This window comes from Cheilinus undulatus, linkage group 3 (assembly GCF_018320785.1).
Source record: "Cheilinus undulatus linkage group 3, ASM1832078v1, whole genome shotgun sequence".
Taxonomy (NCBI): domain Eukaryota; kingdom Metazoa; phylum Chordata; class Actinopteri; order Labriformes; family Labridae; genus Cheilinus; species Cheilinus undulatus.
In genome coordinates, this window is record NC_054867.1 from 39468806 (window position 1) to 39491904 (window position 23099).

General features: G+C 38.4%; 2 protein-coding genes across 5 annotated transcripts in view; both read left to right on the plus strand.

Moving 5' to 3' along the window:
- The first annotated feature begins 1119 nt into the window (after positions 1-1119).
- On the plus strand, positions 1120-8010 carry timm17a (translocase of inner mitochondrial membrane 17 homolog A (yeast)). Its single transcript, XM_041779983.1, has 6 exons — positions 1120-1198; positions 3805-3904; positions 4470-4533; positions 4688-4816; positions 6566-6676; positions 7113-8010. The coding sequence occupies exons 1-6, from the start codon at positions 1173-1175 to the stop codon at positions 7187-7189; spliced, it is 507 nt and encodes a 168-aa protein (XP_041635917.1). The 5' UTR covers positions 1120-1172; the 3' UTR covers positions 7190-8010.
- Positions 8011-10041: 2031 nt separating this feature from the next.
- LOC121528659 (ras-related protein Rap-1A-like) overlaps positions 10042-23099 on the plus strand; it is a 34507-nt gene continuing 21449 nt past the window's right edge. The window contains exon 1 of one of the 4 annotated variants that reach the window (XM_041816198.1): positions 10042-10186. The gene's annotated coding sequence lies outside the window, so the exon portion shown is untranslated. Of the gene's footprint in view, positions 10187-16691; positions 16844-18853; positions 18876-20174; positions 20296-23099 lie in introns of those variants that run through there. The other 3 variants (XM_041816206.1, XM_041816222.1, XM_041816215.1) reach the window with 3 other exon arrangements.

A 23099-nucleotide genomic window follows, 5' to 3' on the forward strand; every position in this document is an offset into this window, starting at 1 on the left:
TAATAAGTACTTAATTTAAAGTTTACTTTAAATACTGAGTAGCTGGGGAAACTATCTAATTGCCGTTTTTTCTCCAATATTGCATTTTTGAATTGGCATGCAATTGTTTAAAGTTCCTCATCTTATGTATTTTTCAACAAACACAAGCAATAAATCATTCTGCATTATAACCAGCACACTATTTGGTAGATTCAACATAAACTGTTCTTTCCCAGAGAATATATGCAAGGATGACATAATACAATGCATAAATCAGTATGAATTCTATATCTTTCCTTTATCTATTTCAGTCACAGTAGTATTTTTTTTACTTAAAGCCTTGTAACAATCATAATGAAAACTAGGGCTGAACAATTTTGAGAATAAATTTGACTTTTTAAATCATATTGGAGAAACATGTTAATTGTTGTATTAAGGTGAATTATCATTTCTATGTCATTCTAATTTTAAATAAGAAAAAAAATTACAAAAATAAAAGTAAGATTTTTTGTTGGTGCAAAAATGATTCACCTGTGTTTGCATGATGTGTAAAGCAACATCTGTTGCTGCAAAAAAAGAAAAAAAAAAACTGTTGGAAACTTCTTTTGACACATATTTCAGGTCAAAGAAATATTGCAGCCTTTGCGATTTGTTTTCTATGGCCTTTCTTGGTTCAAAAAAAAAAACTGGTACTAAATGTGCTGCAGCTCTAATATTTTGTCTCCCCCATATTTTCTTCTCTTCTTAATTGGGTTGCCATACGAAATCTGTCTTATTAAGTTCCTGCTTTGTTTAAAAATGCCTCGTTTAAAGTCCTGTTCATCCCCTTCAGCCGAGCACATTTATTATGGGCCTCGTGATTAACTGTCAACAGGGGAGCCAACTGTCAACAGAAGAACCTTCACTTGGTAAATAATTACTGCTGCAGACTACGGAGTCCCAGAAGTCCAAAATTCCTGCCTGAACACTCATACTCAGGGGACAATATACAGCGTATTTTGGAGGTTTTTCCCTATTTTGGTGTCTGTCTATACCCAGGTTTATTTTTAAAAGTGTTACAAAATTGTTCATGTTTCTCTTTTTACTCATTTTCTAATTTGAAAAACACACGGAGTGCTCCTTTAAGATGTCACGTTGTGTCGTCAGATCGTTGTCGATGACTGTTACGTCAGAAGGAACAGCGAAAGAACAAAATGGAGGAGTATGCCAGAGAACCATGGTGAGTCTTTAAACCAAATTAATAATATTTCTGCCCCGCGTGAAGCCCACCCATGTTGTTGTCTCATTTTTTGTTTTACTTCCGCGACAATTATGTGTAATTTTTTGACGATTCAGCATGTGGAAGAACATGAAACATCTCAAACCCGGCTAGTTACCTTGTGTTAGCAGGGATGCTAACGATACATAGAATACTATTGGCATTCAGGGCTAGCATTATACCATCTTGGCTACATCACGTTGCTAGTGACCTTGTCAGTTTGATAGCCACATGTTACAACACTGATATCTCTCACGCAACCACTGAGTCTCAGTGTATTACTATATTATCCCATATGAAAGTCAAGAGGCACGCCGAAATTTATCTTTGTTTCTCACGGCAGTTAAGTTCCGTTTGTGGATGTTAGCATACTGGTACGCTAGGTAGGGTTAGCCTCTTCTGTGCTAGCGTTATCTGTTGGGGGCAAACTGGGGGTTGTACAACCCACACATACCTCGAGAATAGTCTAATTTAATAGAAAATAATTTAACTGTTGTGGACACCGACGACGAACATGATTTTCTAAAACGAACATCGGGGATATGTGATAATAAATCTGTTTTGTGTTGTCATGCAACCTGATGGTACTGTATCATGTGCTACTGTCGGACCCACAGGTACATCATGCAGTAACTAAGAAACAAATACATTCAGTTGTGAATTCCTTTAATTTACAGGGAGCCTGGGTCTAAAGTGTGTCTACAGGAATTAAAGACAGGCAAACATCTATTACGTCGATTTTACTGCGTATCTGCGTTATCTGTTGTGGCTAAAACAAGCACATGGGAGGTCATAATAAGCAATGTCATGTTTTATATTTATATTCCTAAGATCTGGTTAAGTTGATATATAACTGAAGAAAGCTTTCAGTTCCCTTTAGCCAAATACTGACATCTTTATTAATACAGAGGGGAAAATATTAGGAACACTTTCAGTTGAACCTAATCCAGTCTGTTCAGTTCAGTTAAGAGCTTTATTGTGAAATTTGGTTCACAGATGGTCGTACAAGGACAGATTCTGAATAAACACAAGATACTTGTGCCCTATAAAGAGGGCCCGCTCTCAGTGAATACATCCCTAATTCATTACTAGTTGCCTCCTTGGCTGGTGTTTCGTCTAGTTAGTTCCAAGACACCAGAGGGCTGAACAGTGTTCTCCAGCATCCCAGAGCCACTCCCCTCCATGCTAGCTCTCACCGCCCACCATGCCAACACGGAGACATCTCTTTCTTACCTATCTTTACACATGGCCAGTCAGCATTGCCACCCTCAGCAGACACAGGCTAAGCAAGGTGGGAGAATCAGAGCTCGAGTGAGGTGCCCTGACTAGGGCTGCACTCTACTTTCCCCTTCTACCTACCCTAGCATGACTCCTAATTACACCGTCAACAGACCCAGGCTTAGTAAGAAGGTGGGGGAAGCAGAGCTAGGGTGATGTGCCCTGACTGGGATATGTCAGAAGGTTAAACATTATCACAACCAACTCTATGTATGACTTCAAGAACAAAATGACCATTATTAGAATAATTAAAAACAAAGTTGAATTATCAAATTTGAACCATATCAACAAAGAATAAAAATGCTGAAGCTTTGAAAAAGAGGGATTTATAGTAGAACCATTGTATTTAGGGATGCATGATGTTGTATCAGTATATATTATATAATTTCAGTCTTTAAAACACACTTAAAAGTGTAAGGAATGGTGATGAATAAAGAATAATACTGCAAAATACAAAGGTCTGTTGGTCCATCCTAAAACTAAACTGCTTATATAGGCAGATTTTTATAGCCTAAATATGAGTGAGCAGTTTTATATCTGCTGATATATGTTGATATATTCGCCGTACATATTGGCAGTTTATATCATAAACCCACCTCAATTATCAGTAAAGTATAGCTACAAGTATACCATTAAGTATAGGCAGTTGCTAGAGCACCTTGCACTCAAGGAGGCCCATCTTGAGCCCTGATTATTTTGAATGAAGCTCCAAACATCTACTACTCCTCCACTCCTCTCTCAGCTCAGCTTTACTCAGCCTCTCTGTGCACTGGAGAAACTCTGTTCTTTGCAGTAAAAACGGTGTGTGTGTGTCTGTGTGTGTGTGTAAAATTAGTATCAGTATTGGCATCGGCTAGGGAAGTCAGTATTACTGACAGAATATCAGTACTGGCAGATATCAGCTTTCAAATTTAATATGTGTCAGCAGATAGGAAAATTTCTGTCAAAATTACAGCCGGTGTAATGGCTGTATATTTTGGCAGTATATATCATATATTGGCCTTAAATTTTAGCAAAATGTATGTACAACTGTATCACCAGCTATACTGTAAGCCCTGAAAATTCTGAATGAAGCCCCAAACATAAAACAACTACCAGACTGTCTACTTACCAGCTCTAGTACTTTTGTGTGTTTTTATTTTTTTTATGTCAGAACTTAATCTGCAACTAGGCTGGGACAGAATGCAAGTCAAATTATGGCATTATCTGGTGGTTGTAAATCCAGCCTCCTAGTATGTACTAGTTGTGAGATTATCCTTTTATAACCTTTTACTAATGTATGCTTTCAGCCCCTGGAGAATTGTGGACGACTGTGGGGGAGCCTTCACCATGGGGGCAATCGGTGGAGGAATATTCCAGGCAGTAAAAGGATTCAGGAATGCTCCCTCAGTAAGTTCTGTTATGTAGCCTAACACTACTTATTAATGCATAAGTAATTAATGACATTGTTACATCTAACATGCTGAAATACACGAGTTGGGCACCTGCTCTGTTAATGCAATGTTTTGTTGCTGTCAAATAACTAATAGCACAGCTAACTATCTATTCTGAACTGCTACTGTTGTGCACACTTGTTCAGTCTTCTGCTTTTATTTTATGGTAGAATATGCATGCTTTGACAGTGCACTAGATAAGCAATGACTTCTATTGACCTGTACTGCCAGAAAGTGTTTTTATAGTTTCATTACATAGGTTTTAATACATGGCTCTTTTTCCTTTTGATCAGTCTTAAAGTTTCTTCCTAAAATTTGTAGATTATGAAGATGTAATAACCACACACACGAGTATTTATAATTGTTTGTTCTGCTATTTACAATTTATTTGTGAACATAATTCTCTGTCTTAAATTGTCATAATTTGTCATGCACTGTAGTCATTTGGACCTTACTGAGATTGTAAATGTTCTGAGTCGAAAAGCAGTTTCCATTTATTTATTTTTGTTGTTTTCCTATAGGGGATGAGTCACAGAATGAGGGGTAGCATGACTGCCATCAAAACCAGAGCCCCACAGCTTGGAGGTAAGCCTTAGTGGACTTTTATTGTGAATTTGTGGTTTTGTAGAGAAAAGAAATGCAGATGAATCAATGATGCAGGCTGCTAACTTTGCAACAGAGTAACTTCAACATTAACTGATAGATATTTGTTAAACATATTTGGATCTTTGTATTGCAGGAAGCTTTGCAGTATGGGGAGGCCTCTTCTCCATGATTGACTGTGGTTTAGTAAAAGTACGAGGGAAGGAAGATCCCTGGAACTCAATCACCAGCGGGGCCATGACGGGAGCCATCCTCGCTGCAAGAAGTGAGTGAACCCTGTAGAAGCTGGCTGTGAACAGACCACACACATCTGCCTCATACACAAGGCTGATGCTGCTGTTGCTCACTGAACTGAATTAAATTAACAGAATTATCAAATTTACAGAGTGTGCTTGAAGGTACCATAAAACTATGTAGGGTGCAACTGCACTATTGGCAAACTGCCATGCACGTTTGGCCCCTTAAGTTCAGTTTGTTATACTAGTGTGAGTACTCTGCTGTGCTCAAGCATGATGCACCTTCTAGAATAGGTGGTTTTCAGCATAGTAGGGTTGCTCATGCATGCTCTTGAACGAACCCCCCCCCCCGCACGCACACACACACACACACACACACACAAAGTCAGTTAAGTTTCAGTCAGTTGTGCTAACTGGTATGTTCTTCTTGTGAACAAAATTCTGTGTGTATCATATTAGGAAGAGGTGATGTACTTACAAGAGGTAACCAGGCTCAGGCCCAGAATAATGAGTTCAGTCTAGAAGGGGAATAGGTAGGAAGGGGAAAAACTGTGCTTAGTACGGTACAGAGCAACTGGGCTGAGTGTGAGTGTGCCCTTAATATGTGTCTTCAAAAAATAACTTCAAGCAAAAGTAGAACAATGTAAACATATCTGCACTGTGTGAGAGCTTAACACCCAAATCATAAAATGTTTGTATGACATATTGAAAAAAAAGCCTGGATATCTAGCATATACGATTTTTAGTACTTCATAGTATTCATGCTGAAAGTTTTGCAGGATTTATGTCTGAGATAAATAACATAATTGTATTGAGTAAATTCTGTTTTTCAGTATTGTGGCTGAGATCCATTTCAGACTGCATACTGTACTGACAATACACTATATATCTGTTGTCAATTCAAAGGTGCTTTCCCTTCTTTTTGGAAGAAATCTCTTATTTTTTGGGGTATATACAGACGAGACTTAATTGAAATCCTTATTTCAGCTTGTGTCTCTTGATTAGTGTTTACATTTGTTGAGGTATTCTGCATTAGATTGCAGAAAGATTACAACTGCTTAAAGTGGGATTATTTTTCTTGGTGCCAGTAACATTTAACATAAAACATGTTAGCTAGTTATTGACTGATATAATTCTTAGATTAGTTTAGTTTAGTTTATTTGACATGGGGCATGTAAAACACAACTGTTGAGCCAGAGTTAGCTATAAAGCTAATTTACATCTGTGGTCCCTGGGTGAGAAGATGTAAAAATCTACAATACAAATGATAAAAACAAAGAGGGAGCAATTAAAACAATACAAGCTCAGCAACATTCTAGGTCTTGCAGTGCTGGCTTAATGCAGTCAGATCGATGGGGCATTTGTAAGCATTTTTGCCTTGATGCATGCTTTTTACACAAAATAACGTGCACTTACAGATTTTGTTGAAAACATCATAATGCACCAAACATGCAACTGTATGTTCACATATGAACACATAAGCCAGTGTTCCAGAAAATCATCTCAGTTTGCAGGTGCTTTAAAAAAACCCTCAGTGTTAAAGGACTCTGGTTCCTTTGTTTGAGGCTCTTAACTTGATTAGTTAAAAAGAGACATACACAATCACATGCAGTGTTTTAAATATTAACTTCTTAAAGGAAATGGACATTTTTACAAATAGCTAAAGCTTTGTATTTGTGAGCATAGTGGTGAAAATGCAGGTATTATTCCATGGTTATTTGGTTTCAGTAGACTGATGTCCTGTGTGTAATTTATTGACATTCTCTGTTCCTCTGTAGATGGACCAGTAGCCATGGTTGGCTCTGCTGCCATGGGAGGTATCCTGCTAGCTTTGATAGAGGGGGCTGGCATCTTGCTCACTAGATTTGCCTCTTCACAGTTCCCAACTGGTAAGTAAAATATCTTACACTGGAAGTCTGTGCCATTTAATGACTAGACTTTTTCAACATGATCCCTTTCATTTTATATTCAACACATATAAGAATCTTGTTTTGTGAACATTATATTACTGTTGTTTATGACTTTATTTTTGCTAATCTTTGCACTGTTCCATTCCAGTAGCTTTTATTTTTCTTATTTCCCTATAAGTATCTAAATGGACCGTGGTGCAGTGCTTTTTCATGTTTTACTGTACAAGTTGTTTGTAATGGACTTTGTGAGTCTGCTTTAAAAAATTCTCTAAAAATAAAGGAGCTATTATTAAAGATGAGGGAGGTATAAAGGAAATTGCACCGTCAAAGAAAAGACTTCTGATTTCATAAGTAATAAACAATCTTTTCTCAGCAGCTTCTGTAATCTAACTGAAGGTTGCCTTTTTCTCTCCAGGGCCACAGTTTGCAGAGGAACCGGCCCCTGCTTCCATGCCCTCCCCTTCATTCGGAGACTACAGACAATATCAGTGAGAGAGGACTCCACGGTGCTCAATCATTAGCCTTTTTTTGAATTCCTTGCTGAGGTTGTGAAGAAGAAATGGAGATGTTAAAAACCACACATAAAACGATAGCAACTGCACCAACCTTCATGGACTAAGTCAGAGAAGCAAAGGACAAACTCATCTTCATTTTCCTTCTTTCAGGAGCCATGTACGGATCTGCCTTTTTGCCATTCTCAGCCTTGTCATGTGCATCTCTTCCACCTAACACTGGTTAAATACAGACATGTGGTGAGATCTGTAATAGAACATTTGTAGGGACGAGATGTGTTTATATATATATATTTTCTGCTACTTCATGTAGCCCAAACAAGAGGGAGTTTAAGTCTGACCATGTCTGGATAGTGTTGAATATAAGAAATACATGTCACAGATGGATTCTATAGAGGTATAACATATGTGTAAATACAGTAAAGGCTTTCTTCTTGTATCCACTCAGTCTGTCTTTGCTTTGAATAAGTCACATGCTTGGGCTGGCCATTGACTGCTCTCTGGCCTGTTTATTCTATTCAGAGTTATGAAGGCAAACCCCAAAACAAACAATGCTATTTCTAGGTTATTAGTCTCTTTTAAAGTGATTTATTTATTTAAGGATGTAAAGAATATGTTCTATTTTATGTGACAGTGCTTTTACATTCAACACAAATGGGTGGAAATGGCTGTTAGTGACAAAGGATGGCATAGGCACGACAAATGAATGGAGAAACTCAAGCAAGGGATTGATACATACTGTTTTAAATCTGTTTGACAGATTGTACTATGATAAAAAATAAAGAAACAAATTGTAAAGTGTGCCTGATTAAGTCTTATAATTGCAAATACTGTAGTAGCTCTGGGTCAGATTGTAAAACAGAAAGGCAATGAGATGATGAAACTGTTTTATATTGTATTCCAGTCACATTACCCACGATTCTTGCTGCCTGGGCAGGATTGTCCATTCTCCACTAGAGGGTACTCATCACCAATATATCCAGACCAGACCAGTGCACCTCTTTCATGTTCTGCCAAATTTGAGTCACTGATTGTATTAGGATGCTTTGTAGCAGTCACATAAGGGAGCACTTTTCTCTCACATTCTTGGCAGTTTATGTCACCTGTTATCTGTTTAAAGCCCGCTGTGTGTAGTTACAAGTGAAGGACGCTGCAGGGATAGAGTCCTTGATGCAACTGTAAACGTCACCAGTTTAATATGTGGGGTCAGGGATTGTGCACTGGTGACAAAGCTGGTTTTGTCATAAAATGATAACTATTGATGTCTGTTTTAGAGAAACTTCGAAGCTTCGACATGTGACATCCAGTAGCACAGAACAAGAAAATGATACTGTCCAAAACAGTTGTTTCATTTCACCTTTTGTAGAGATGTGCCTAGCATGTATTCAAGATTTGATATCCTCTGTTATTGCACATCAAGGAGTGATACTGACTGTACAAAGAGTAAACTTTAAATTAATTACTTTTACTTCTACTTGAGTACATTTATAGGCCAGATCTTCTACCTAGGTAAATCACAGCCAAAATAAAAGTACTTTGACTTGAGTACAATAGTCCTGTAAACTTTTCACCCCTGAGTATAGATAATTGTAAATTCAGGATGTCAGCAATTTTGTCTGTAATTCGCAACTGGACAACTCTCAATCAATCAATCAACCATTTTTATATAGTAATTTTCATACAAGCAATGTAGCGCAAAGTGCTTTACAAACAAAAGGAAACATGACATTAAACCCAACAATATTATTAAGTAGTTTGGCAAAACTATATCATAAATAAAAAACTGTAAGGACGGGAACTTAGGTACTTGCTATCATTGGCGTTAGGTAAAAGTGTAGAAATAAAATATTAAATCAAATAAAGTAGAATTAAAAAGGTGCTAGGAAGGAGAAAAAAAAACACTTGAGGATAACTCTGTAAAATATAATAAGAGGATGCACTAAAGATAATTTTGAAATAAAGAGAAGAAAAAAAGATTGATCTCTAAAACAAATTAAGACAGTATAAAATTCAGTTAAAAGACAGACTAAAAAGGTAGGGCTAGATTTATGTAAAACTGTATGAATTCAGTATTTAAATCATAATTGGTGCTATTTGTCTAGAAAAAACATAAAAAGCTAAATATGTGGTTCAAGATGTAGATTTATCTACAAAAATGCAGAAATTGATCATTTTTAGTGCAATGTATCATTTATGCTGTGGTATACAGAAGGTGTTATAAGTTATATAGGTGGCTATAGAAGTAGAAGTGATATTGTCAGACTGCCAGAATAAAATGTTCATGTTGTGATTAGCAGGGTCTATTTGTTTATCTACTTAATACCAACCGTTTCAGGGCTTTTGAGTAAACATTCGGGGCTTAAGCCCTGCAAGCCACCCCCTCACTCCACCTACAGTAATGATACTTTGTCTTATTTGGGATTCTGCTTATGGTCAAAGCATTTTGTAAACCTCTTTTTTAAATGTGCCATACAAATAAAGTTGTAATTAAGTTGTTTATGACTTGGACTGACTCATAAAACTTCCACTTTGGTAATTATTTGAAACTAGTTTTAATGTTCAAAAACATAAAACTGCTATATCTTCATGAACTTCTATTCTGTAAAGTTTTCATCTGATGACGTGATAATTAGTAATAGCAGTTCTTGCAATGTAGCTTAAAAGTTGAATAGAAAGTACATCTCATGCTTAAAGAATGTACCACGTTAAAGCCTAGTATGACAATTCTTGTAAGCAAAGTATGACTGGTAAGATTTTCCTAACTCAGAATTAAAAAAGGGCGTGCAATGTTATGTACATCTCTGTAAACTCATCATTACGGTGCAGCCCGTTATCATGCAAATGATGCGGGTCGAGTGGCCGATGTGTCATGCCCTTTTAAGAAAAATGAGAAATAGTCGGAGTGACGTCTGCTGCGCACACAGGCCGGAGGCAAACTGACACTTGCGGAGCGGCGAAAGACAGCGAGCGAGAAACGGTGAGTGGAAATGCCAAACTTTACTACATGCTAAACGCGGTCAAATAAGTCGTTTGTGTATGAGCATTTCTCGTCAACATATTCGGGATAATAAGGAGACACAACAGGCTGCATAGCTTTTATTATAAACGTTGGATAAATGTGAAGAATTGTCCGCAAGTACAAAACGGAGTATGTGAGCACTCCCATTTTAGTCAAGGCCAGGCGGAAGGGCAGGTAACGTTAGCAATCTGCTGTGTCTTTCTCCGGGTAAATCCACCTTTTGTGCATTTTAATTTAAATACTGACAGGTATAGTTGACGTTTGAGCTTTGTTATGCGCTTGGTTGTATTGTGTTTCTGACAGCTTAGCGGTGTTTTGGTTGAACGCCGAGGAAAGGAATGTGTCGGCTAGCTAGCTGGCATGCTAACGAGCCGCAGCTAGCGGTTGTGAAGTGTCGGCGGCCCAGCGCAGGCAGTTAAAGCTAGCTAGTTAGCGGCATTTTGCTAACAAGCTTGATAACGGGACTTAGCGTTGTTGCTATCGTGAACCTAGATTGTTTATGGACAGACGCGGATCTCAGTTGGTTGGCTGGATTAAAGATTATGGTATTTTCAGCGGATTTATCAGTAAGCGGGTTTATGATTTGAACGGAATTTGATTAATGTTATGGGAGCTAACGTTTCACTAATCATATATCGACAGAGCGGTAGTTACAGCTCTGTGGTACAGTCACTGCCACAGATTGCAGGGACTTAGCATGACCTGGAGTGATAAGCATATGCTACCGCCGTAAGCAAATTAGGTAGATCCACAGTGAGATAACCCAGGAGCTGCAATGACTTTCTCTCGCCCGGGTCCAAGCCTTTCTGTCAGCTGGTAGTAAAGTTATTTCTGCTGCAGGGGGGAGTGTTGTGAGACAGGAAAGGTGTGTACTCCATCCTCATATTATAAACACTTAGTTTATTAATTATAGATCAGGATAGTCTCCAAGTGAAGGAGTGATTTCTCATTAAAGTTCCCTTATTTTTTAACACGTAGATACTGTTTGATATCACGACTCATTTTCTGCTATTTTGATTATTGATAGTATCCAAAAGTATTGAAGCTTCAAAAACTAAATGTATTTCACAAGACTGGTGCTTAAGAGAGGAATGCATCATCAAATATTGCAAACAAACTCCTCCACACTGCCTGAATTGGAACATTTGGCAATGTTTCAGTATTAAAATGTTGCCAAATAATTTATGATTAAAGTAAGAAATTGCCCATTATTTAGCGCCAAGCACTTTTATTTTTGTCTCCATGGTATTGAAACAAGTATTCAGGTGTTTGGATTCTTGCTTATGTCAGATTTTAAGTTTAAAATCCTCAGACAATCCTATACCTCATCATTTGAGTCCCACATTTGATGGTTATTTACAAGCTATAAAACCCACTTCTCCCCCACCCCACCCCTCTTCAGCAAGCCTGCAGTCTGGAGTCTTGAACAGGAACAGTGACTGGAAGAGACTATTTTAGTATGGTGGCTACTCCTTTTCCATCCTATCAGCATGAGGCCTTCTTGCACTTTGGAAAGAGGATGTGGTTACAGCAGGTCAAGGCCCCGGCAGCAGATGCAAAGAGCTGATGGTATTTGTCAGTTACAAATCTTTGTCACAATCAAGTCACAGCAAAAGTTTAGTGTGCTGGGCTGCACTTTTGTTCTGACTCACAGGGGCATTCAGGGTTGTAGTCAGTAGGTGTGAGACTAAACAACTAGATAGGAAGACATTTTTGAAACCATAAGCCCTTTTTCTTCTTTAGATTTAATTTGGATAGAGAAGATAAAAAGATCATTTTGTCAGGATGTTTTATCTTAAGTGGTTGATGATATAGAAAAATCCTTAATGCTCACTAGTCTTGATTTGATCAGTTAGCTTAATGGAGTTTATCCATCACACATAAAGGTCACCTTATAAAAAACCAACAGAGCAGTAGGTGCCACTGAAAAGCACTGGTGGTAAACTGTTTATTTTACAGGCTTGTAAATTCCTTATTTCTTCAGAAGTTTCCCTTTAAAGAACTTTGTTACTTGGCACTAATTATAGTTTTCCAAAGAGATGGGGTTAAATTGGTATGCTTCCAATTAATTTACTCTGATGAACTCAACTGCTGGCTAGTCTTTGGATCACGACACAGTACTGTGTACAGTGAATATGCACAATTGATAAATATGGCTTTGAGCAGTCATTCATTTAAGTTTACATGAAGTAAGATTTGCAATATTTATGAAACCACATGCTTTAAACCATACAATCTCAGTCATGTGATTGTGGAGATGCATTGGTTTATCATTGGTATCTGCCAATATTGACCCTTTTGACAAGCGATGGCTGTTGGCAAATAGTTTGATGAGAGCAGCGGATGTGTAATTGTTGTGTCTAAACAATTTAATGCTGGCATTTAGCACTCCTAACTGCTGATTTAGAGAAGGGATTTTTCAGTGTTTGTTATTGAACAAAAGATATGGCCAGTTTGACAAACTAGTCTATTTTCATGGTCAACGATCAAAGAAAAAGTTGGCATTATCAGAGTTTTACACCAAAAGAAGTTAAGGTAAAAAATATTTGCATTGGTATAGGCTAGGCCTGGGCAATATGGCCTTAATATCATATCACAAAAAAGCATTTGACTGTATACTCAATCAATGTCCAAGCATAGAAGCACAGGCTTTTTTTTTAAGTCTCTCTACTTTTACTTCTTTACAACTGCACTAAAATTTTTACGGTTCATCTCTGTCCTGCTTAGGTATGTTAAGCTGCTAATGGCTTGAGCACATTTCCTGATGAAAGCGTTTGCAATAAAATGGTTTCATAAATAAAACAGCTTCAGACTTTTATTGTGAAGAGCTTGAAGGAAGTAGTGTGTTTATCATTGGTTTAGCTTAGCTTTGGCTGCCGCACAGGTGAATATGTGCAGGTAGTTTACAGCTGCTTCTCTGACCTCATCTAACTTAGCAGCCTGGATCTTTGACTCAGTGTGGACTTAGAAAAGAAAGTCATAAGTTAAAACTAGGCCTGGGCCATATTGCCTAAGAATCATAACACGGTATTTTTCTTGCCTTTGACAATAACAGTATTATATCACGGTATTACAAAATTGAAATGAGATAATGCTTTTTAATCCAAATTCAAGTTTTATTAACCCCCTTCTCCCCTTAAAACAAGCCTTTGATGACATACTCAATTTATGTCTAAGTATAGGAACACAGAAAATATGTTGTTTTGTTTTGTTTTGTTTTTTTAAGTCTCTCTAGGTTTACTATATCTAACTGCACTCCAAGTTTCGCACTTCATCTCTGACCTGATGAGGTGTGTTAAGCTGCTAATGACTTGAACACGCTTCCTGGTGAAGGTGTTCACAATACAAGTGTTTCAGAAAAATAACAGCCGCGGACTTTTATTTTGAAGAGCTTGACGGATGTATTGCGTTTAGCATTGAGTTAGCTTAGCTTTGGCTGCTGTACCTGAGAATACGGCTAGTTTACAGCTGCTTTTCTGACCTCATTTAACATCGCAGCCTGGATCTTTGACTCAGTGTGGACTTAGAAAAGAAAGTCATGAGTTAAAATAGACTTTTAAACGTTTGTTTAAGCCATTGTAATAGGAAGGGCTGCGGCGCTGGGCTCTGAGACCAGCCAAAGCAGCATGTAGCTTGTGTTAAAGTCCCAGGCAGGCTGACAGAGATGGCACACTAGCTTTGTTGCGGTATAGCTGTCAGACTTTGAGAGGAAAAAACACGTATTTTTGCCTGCTAACTGTGCCTAGTTACAGCAGCAAGAGTCCTTGACATTCAGTTAGTTACCTGGCTACATGTAATGCTAGAGCTAAACGTGCTGTTGACTAGACTCAGCCTGAGCTGTGTGTCACAACTCAATCTCTGCACCAGCTGTGGGAGAGGATATGCCTCGTGCGTGCATCACAGCACAACGTGGGCTTTAACCGTTGATACGGTGTTGCAGAAATCCATTTCGTGGCAAAAACGGTGATGGTATTAATACCGGTTTACCGCCCACCTCTAGTTAAAGCACACCTTTAGTTGTTTTTTAAGCTGTCGTAAGATGAAAAGCTGCAGCATTGGACTGAAGACAGACTGAGACAAGCCAAAGCAGTGCGCAGCTTTCATTGAAGCCCCAGGCAGACTGACAGAGACGGCCAGCCGACTTTGTTACGGTATAGCCATCAAACTTTGAGAGGAAAAACACATGTTTTGCTTGTTAACTGTGCTTAGTTACAGCAGCAAGAGTGAGTTACATTTGGTAAGTTACATGTAATACTAGATACAAACATGCTAATGGCTGGACTCAGCCTGAGCTGTCCATCACAAATCATCCACCCCGCCAGCTGTGGGAGCGGATGCCTAGCGAGTGCTTCACAGCAAAATGTAGGCATTTAAACTGGGGATGACTGTGTTGCAAAAATCCATTCCATGGCAGAAATCTTACTGGTGACTGTATTAATACTGGTTTACCGCCCACCACTACAGCTTCACATCTGCAGGGATACCGACGACTTTATGCAGCTTCGGTGTTTACAGCCAACCTTCTGAATTTAACGCCACAGCTCACTTCTTGGACACAACATGGACTTACATTAAGTGAGTCACGAATTTAAACACACTTCTAAAATCTTGTTTAAGTCGAATCACTGCAGTGTTTGGCTAAAAACAAACTGAGATGACCCAGTGTGTGTTAAAGCCACAACCAGATACGCTCTGAACACAGTCGCTTCTGTTCATCAAACTTGGAGAGGCCCCTGTTTACTGTATTGCAAATTAAGTACAGTTCAGTTACCTGGCTGCCTGTAATGCTAGAGCAAAACATACTGCTGACTGGACTCAGACTAAGCTGTTTTTCCACGACTTTACTATGCTAGCATCAGTTATGCCAAAAATGCAGAAATCTATTCTGTGGCAGAAATTTTACTGGTAACTGTACTGCTACTGGTTTACTGCCCACCACTAGAATAGGCTAAAATGTTATTTTAGATGTCTGTATTGATATTGGCACCATTTTTACAGTCTGCGCATATCTAATTATTAGTATCCAAAAGTACATTAAACATTCAGATCTCAGTCACATTTATAACCAACATCTGCTGACAGTTAAGAAGAAGTGCACAGTGTTTAAAATGTACAAACATATTGGTGCTGCAGATGTATTTTATGAATTTGAACACTGTGAAGGGGTTTCCCTGCAGTATTCAGAAACAAGAAACAACCCAACATAGGCAGTCAGGACTTCTGTTTTTATTTCTGCAGTGTCGAAACAAGTACTTAACTAGTTTCTTCTGGACTAGTTTCATATCTATATTTAATATTCCTGCATCCTGACAACTTTTCAGATGAAGAAGAGCAATTTTAGCAGTTAAACATATGGGTTGTCTGAATCAAGAAGTCTTTCAATTCTCCTACAAAATTAAAGTGTCAAAAATGGCCATGGAGAGCTAAAGTGGCATCATCTCAGCTGTGCATAAAATAGTTTTTTGTGTTCAAAATGTCCTGTGCTAAGCATATTTTTGAAAGCGGAAACACTAATCATCTGCATATTTGCAGATCTCACATTGACTTGCATTGAGTCATGAACATATTAACTTGAGTTAAGATTTAAAAGTAAGACCTTCACATTCATGATGAAGGAATTTGTACTTGTTTTTATGTTCAATCCATTTCTTGTTAGAAACCTATGTTAAGATTTTATTTGTTACTTTGAACTGATTCATATCTAATATTTATTTTCAATATTTTGCTTGGCTCAAGCATCATCCTACTGTCCTATCTTTATGGAAATCTAGCCAGTTGGATCAACAAACATACAGTGGGCACCCAAACATAACGCCCTTGGTGGAACTAATGAATTTACAAATTCATTGAAATGAAAGATAAATAGATATATAATTTCCTTGGCTGGAAGAGCTGTGTTATAAACAGCCATTCTCAAACCCAACTCAACCAAGCTAACTAAATAGTAAGAATTCTCCAGGAAATTTTCAAGACATTAGGACAAATATGTTTTTTAAAAGTGCTTTAGCTCTTCTTGTCTTGTGTACTTGAGCTGTTTTCTTGACATGGTTTGTGCTCTCGGTAGTTTCTGGGTTATTCCCTCTGAAGTTAGTGGTTTTCTTGCTTTGATCAGTATGAAGACGTTATGTGAGTTTGTGGTGGTGGTGGTGGAGGTAATGAATGGCCAGGCACAACTATTATCTCACCCTGCTGTTTTTTTTCTACCCTTAAACCTCAAATGGTTGATTTTCTTATCACAGCAGGGCCGGTAATCATTGTGTGGGTCAACAAGCAGGCATATGAGAGGAAAATAGTACGAGAGTCAGTAGCATGCTGCCAGCTTAACTAGCGGATGTGTGCAATTTTTTTAAGCATCTGCACTGGTTGGAAGATATGGAGGGTAGCTGTCAATCAAACTGTCCTGCTGAGTCAGGCATTTTGACAGCTTCACTGCTGTCAGATTAGCCTCACTAGACCAGGAAATAGAGGATCCTGTGTGTTGTAGTTCAGCTGCTCTCTAATTTCAGTGCCCCTGAGTGTGAGATGTTTAGACACTTTGGCTGCATATTCAAGCAAACATTAAGCACCTCTTCCAACTTCCAGCCCTAGATGGATACATACCTTTGGCTGTAGAGGGTGAGTGATGCAGTGATGTCATGGTGAAGCATGTTTTCTGCGGCATGTGGCTTTCCCTCGCTCCTTATTTGCTGGGGTTACTACGAGAGCAGAGTAACAGCAGCGGAGTGTTTGTTTTGTTGGGAATGACAGTGTGTTGTTGAGGGAAGTGGAGACAGGGAGAGAAGTTTAGTTTTAAAGAGAAATGACCTTAAATGGCCTTGCAAGTGTGTATTTTTATGCAACCTGTGAGTGTGTAGACAACCAAAAAGGAGCATTATTTGTTTTTTTCTGGAATGAAAGTTTGTAGATAAAAAGCAATGATAACACAAGAATCCTCTTTCAAATGCTGCTACTTCTGTACTGCTATTTAAAGAGAGTGGGTTGCATTCATGAGTATCATTTGGGGTTTTTCATACCAGTTTTAAAGTGATGCCTGGACTGAATCATATTTTTAGGCGAAAAAATCAGTGTGTTAAAAGTCAGCGAGTAAATAAAAGCTGTCTCAGTATTGTAGATGATTCAGAGAAATATCTCACAAAGATGTCAATAGAACATGGGATATGAGACCGAAATTAGTATAACTTCTTAACATAAGAGGCTAAGCAAATTTCATATACTGGTGTTGTATCCGAGACAAACGATAAAGTAAATATGTCAGTCAGTGTGACCGTGTCCTCGGTAGGAAGATGTGGGCACAGCACAGACATTGCTCCAGACAGCAAAATGATTCAGAGACGTTCAGTGCTCTGCTGAAATAAAGCGAGTGCACATAAGATGCAAAAATTCTATTGCCTATGTGTTTGCCTTTTGTTTGGAGTGGCAGAGGGGTGCTTCGGGGTGGCAGCATTCCGAAACGAAGCATTGAAATTAGTCTTTTATTGGGTCCGCTTGGATGCAAGTACCTGAATTCAATACTCATCCCAATTCATGAGATGTCAGTAAGAAGGCAGCTGAAAACAGGTGTGCTCTTATTGAATGATGCTAAATTAGCTTTATCAGTAAGGTGCAATGATTTGGAGAATGTCATATTTGTATTCTGGCAAGCATAAAGCACAATTTCTACTTCTCAGTGCAAAAATAATTTGCACACAGAAGCTCCACAGTAGTTGTTCTGCAACATATAGCAACGCCAAAATTTTCTCAGCATGTCTTCCAGTCATAATGAAACACTTCTTGTGTAATTGTTTGGCAGTAGTAAGGTTTTAGGATACTGTATTGATTCTCAAAAGCACTGTTGAGTTTTACCTTCGTAGTACATACATCAAGATTTGTGACTTTTTTTAACTTTTAAATGATGTTGACACCTGCCTGAAGCGTTTTAACCTTTTAAACATGCTGACAAACTAGGACAGGAAGTGGTGCATATGTTGCCTGAGTAAACTCAAAGAACACATCTTTCTCTAAAACAGACTGGGTCACACAGGGACAGGTAAGTAAATTTCTCTGTAATATCTGCAATATTTCGCAGTTTGTAGAATTCATATGGCCCTTACAAAGTGGGGGATTGACCATATTCCACATCTGTCGTCAGGCAGATCCATTTTGTGAAGTTTAAAGCTAGAACATTTGTTCCAGATCAGAGAATGACTTGATCAATCAGCAAGACAAAGCAGTGGAAACTATGGGTGTGGTTTAGTTGTAGCATGTCAGTATTGGCAGCCAGTGAAGAGGTTTGCTCAGATGTAGCTCTCGCAGCAGTTTCATCAGAACTAAGGACAAGATTTCATTATTCATAGAGGAGCAAAGAAACATACTGAAACTTCTTCATGGAGAGTTTTCTTCTTACCAGCTTTTGCTAGACTTTAATTTATGGTCCAGCACCACTGATAGTGACTTATAATAATGGATGCCTGTTGAGCTTGCATGATGTAGTTTACTCCTTTGTATCCCACTATGTTGTATGTTTTGTTGCTCTGATTGGTCCTTAATGAATATGACAGACATAATGTTTGTTCAGTCATCCTTAGAGTTTCTTTTCAAAGGTTCTGCCCAAACACCGTTTGGGGGCTGTTTTCCAGATGGACATGAGGCAGTCTATCCTGCATGTCAGGTTAGAGCTGAATCCATAAACCACTTACATCTGAATGTGTCATGCTTGATATCTTGTTGCCATATTCCAGCCAAAATTCTCAAATTTAGTATTCTTTCAAGTTAAAGCAAATACATCTTACAGGGATGATGTAACTATGTGGACATTGAGAAAAAAAACCTGATAATTTAAATCATCATGGACAACTACTAAACTAAATTACAAAACAACACTTACTAAAACTCAGATTTGTACTGTGTGTAAGCATTCATTTCCCAAATGAGTGCATCCCTAGTATTAGTGAGGATTTGTCAAAGGAAGGCCATCAGATCATGTGTCTGCTACTTGGGTGGCTCTTGCCAGTATTTCGGTTTAATCTTGCCAATGCTGCTGTGGTCAGAGCTCAGTATTACATGCATTAAAAATAAATACAAGTTCTCTTTCTTTTATTGAGTTAGTTGGTTGCCAGTCTTGCCAGTCCTTAATATCAAATAAACTTTGTGCACACCACCATCATATGCTATACACATTAAGCTCTAATTAAGCCCACACTGTACCTTAAATACTGAGCAGTTAAACTTGCACTGCACTTTTAATAATTCAGCAGTAAAAACATAGTTTCAAAATGCAAAAATACAAAATTATCACACCCTCATCATCAGATATTGCAGGTTTGATCCATTTTCTCCTAACCTGCAAAAAACTTCAGATATCTTGAACTATTTTTCTACAAAAGGACTCTATTTTCAGGTATTCTGGTGTGATATCACTGCAGCAGGAAACTAAGATACATTTAGAAATGCTTGAAACTTTTTATATCCCTTTACTTGTTGGCTAAAATAAAGAAAAAAGAAATTATAAATCTGCTACCTAATTACCTGCAATGCAAAACACTTTGCCTAAATGTATGCAATGCTTATTTTTCGGTTTTTGATTGGCATTAAGACATACTTTTTCACTTGGCTGTAACACTTCAATCAGAACCAGATACTCAGGTGAATATCTCACTGTGGCTGTGGTTTTTTGCCTGTCCTTCAAGGATTTTCAGGAAGGGAAAAATCTGTATGTACACTTTCTGGCAGAGCAGACATCCCCCATGAGGACTCCTGAATCTGTCACATAATGATAAGCAAACAGCCGCTGTCGCTGAGCGTTTTCTGACATCTTTGTCTTAGCAGGGGTCAGCCCACAGTGTCCATACTCGAACCATGATGTGTGGATAGCTGACAAGTGAGCTGTAGCCTAAATCTAAGTGTGACATTGTCTGTGTGACATCTATTTGACACTGTATGTACTTGACTCTGGACTTGGCTGTTTACATGGGAGCTGCAGCAGGGACTGTTTGCACACCCTCGTTCAGTCCTGTTCTTTTATTTTCCCTCCCATTGGGTTCCTTTCTGATCGAGCAAGGAGAACTTCTCTTTCTGTGTGTAGAGGATTAGTGAGTATAAATTATTCACACTCAAGGCTTCATATCCCACATGGTCACTGCTTGTGATTGAAGTTGGAGGTCTTTAGTCCAGTTCTCCCCCTTCTGAGTATTTGGATGCTGTGTGCTGTAAAAAGAACAGTGTAGGAGGGGAGCGTTTGCCTCCCTGAATGGCTGCCAATTGGCTTTTGATGGTTTGCTAAAAAGATTGATCATCAAGCAGAGCGATGCAGTCTTTCTCGAGACTTCCCTACTTTCTCACTTTGTGTTGATGCAGAATGATGCACTTTTCAACCCATGACTTAAAAAGTTGAATCTCCTGGTTTCCAGTTCTCACTCCTCTGATGTTTAAAGTTTTACTGTCTCTGTTTTTTCTCTTGAATCAAGATTGGATATAAGTATTACTGCTAGGTTTACTGATGGGGACAGCCATGCATTGGAGATAATGTAGTGTAACCTCAGCTTTGTCTATGTTGGGATGCTGTGTTTCACTCTGTTGGGATTTTGATCTGATTGTCCTTTACCTACTGCAGAAGATGTTAAAAAGAAAATCATAGTTACAAGTGGGGAATGATCCAAACAAACATATGAAAATAAAATGAAAAATGGTGAGAGTTCAGTTATGTAATTTTGATAAGAAGAACAGAGCATGGCTGCAAGACAGTTCATTTCAACATAAATTGGTGTAATCACTTTCTGAATGACCCATCAAAGGTCAAAAGGTATCATGGGGCTTTTACTACATATGAGCCACTGATGATGTATGTGCACCGTTGTACATCTTTGCTTGTACCGTATAATCCAAATCCAAATATGCTTGTTTTAATTGATGGCCAATGCTGTGTCCAAACCACCAAGTATTTAGTTTCAAAATGCATAAACCATGACCATAAAGGGTCAAATCATTGAGTTTTAAAACGACAGGGTTGGCATTAGTTTGAAAACTCTTTTTCAAGGGCCTCTTGCAAACTGGAGATGTGTGGTCTGTAGATACAACCGTGGCAAAAGTTATGTATTAAAAAACAAACACATTTTGGACATAACCTAAGGAAACCAGATGTTTATATTCAAGTAAAAGAGTAACTCAATAACTTTGGCATTTTTCAAAATTCATCAATATTCTTGCCCTGTAATCTTTTTCCCCAGCTAAGCCCCATCACATATGCACTTAAGAGAATCTCATGAAATTTTCTGTAGGGATGCATGCTAGTATCAGCTTGATATCTGTATTGGCAGATATGAACATTCCCGCCAATACATTGGCTGCACATTTAGGCAGTATATATCATATATTGGCCCTAAAAAAAATGCAAAATGTGCAACCATGCTGTTTTGTATAGGTGCATGCCTGGGGCGCCACACACTCAAGGAAGCCCACTGTGAACATTTTGAATGGAGCTCCAAACATAAAACAATTACCAGGCTTTCTACCTCCCGGCTCCTCTCCCAGCACTTGACTCCTCCTCTCTTTGCGACACTTTGTGTTCTTTACAGGATATGTTGTGTATTTATCATTATTGGCTAAAATAAGATCGGAAATATCAGAATTCAGCAAAAATCCAATATGGTGGCTGTTTTTGTCTTTTTATCAAGTCACTGAGTAATTAAATCTAATCACAGTAACAATAAAAGAGCGGAAAAGAATCTGGAAAGAGTAGCAACCTGCTTCATTACCTGCACAGAGACTGAGGTGGTCATACAGTGATTACATGATAAAATGTCACCATCTGCACTCACTTGCTTGTTGTAAATGTTCCTGAATATAGCCTGCTAATTTCACACCCTGTCTCACTCAGTTTTCTTGTGGAAATTTTAGTTGGGGGCTGAATGAGAATGGGGTCAAATTTTTGTTGTGTTTGCATGTATCTCTCCATGGAAATTTATTTTTTGTCACAAGTTTATTGCTTGGGTTAAAAGACTGTAATTGATTTATTGACTAATCTTTGGAGCTCCAAACTGAGGGGCATTTTGTCCCTCTTTTGCCTTGGAGTGTCACTTATCTTAAAGTGTAGAAATTATTAAAATCTTACCTCTTGATACATTTTGAGTTTCTGGTTTTCACAAGAAAGTTCCCTGTAAGACATCTTTTACAAAAATGTAAATTTGATTCAAAGCCAGAGAGTAGTGAGAGAAGCAGAAATCCCCTACTACACCCAGCTAGAGTTAAATCTCAGTGTAGCCGTCTCATCATCTCTGTAGCCCAACTTGTAGTGACCCAGTTGGCTAACCCAACAGACTTTACGCCACATAGTGTGTGCCAGGGCTTCGAAGCCTCCATGTCCCTTAAAGGGATATTCCAGTGATTTCACAATATCCTCCTCATTGCAGTTTCCACTTCCCTCAGCTGTTTTCTGTTATTAGTTGAAAAAGACTGACTCCATCTCTCTGTTTTACAACAACAGTAATGAGTGAGTGACTGAAACTTCTGACAGCAGGGTGTGTTTCGGTGTGTGAAGGCCAGATGATTGTGTCATTAGGAGGAAAATCTGCCAGCTCCATGCATCCTCTCCTCCTCAGTTCCCCCTACAATTGTACACATACACCACAGCTGGTTTGTGTTAGAGAGGGGTCACATACTCTTCACCTCCTCCACCCTGAAGCAGCTCCACTTATGGGTGTTCCCTCCATTGTTGTGCTTCTTCTTGTCCATAACCTCCAGGAATGACTAGAATCCTTCCTTTCTGGAGTGGAAAATCTCAGAGAGCAGACTGGGAAAATACCTTTTGTTTAGCCTGGGAAAAAAGCAAGATATTGTTTGTTTTCCTTGACTTGATTTTTGAACTCTTCTCATTTTGTCTTTCACATTTCATCCCCCC

Excerpts from the sequence above, each read along its gene's own strand:
- timm17a (XM_041779983.1), top strand. The coding sequence starts at position 1,173 with ATGGAGGAGTATGCCAGAGAACCATG. Across the intron at positions 1,199-3,804 it reads GAGTATGCCAGAGAACCATG|CCCCTGGAGAATTGTGGACG; the intron begins GTGAGTCTTTAA and ends GTATGCTTTCAG. Across the intron at positions 4,817-6,565 it reads AGCCATCCTCGCTGCAAGAA|ATGGACCAGTAGCCATGGTT; the intron begins GTGAGTGAACCC and ends GTTCCTCTGTAG.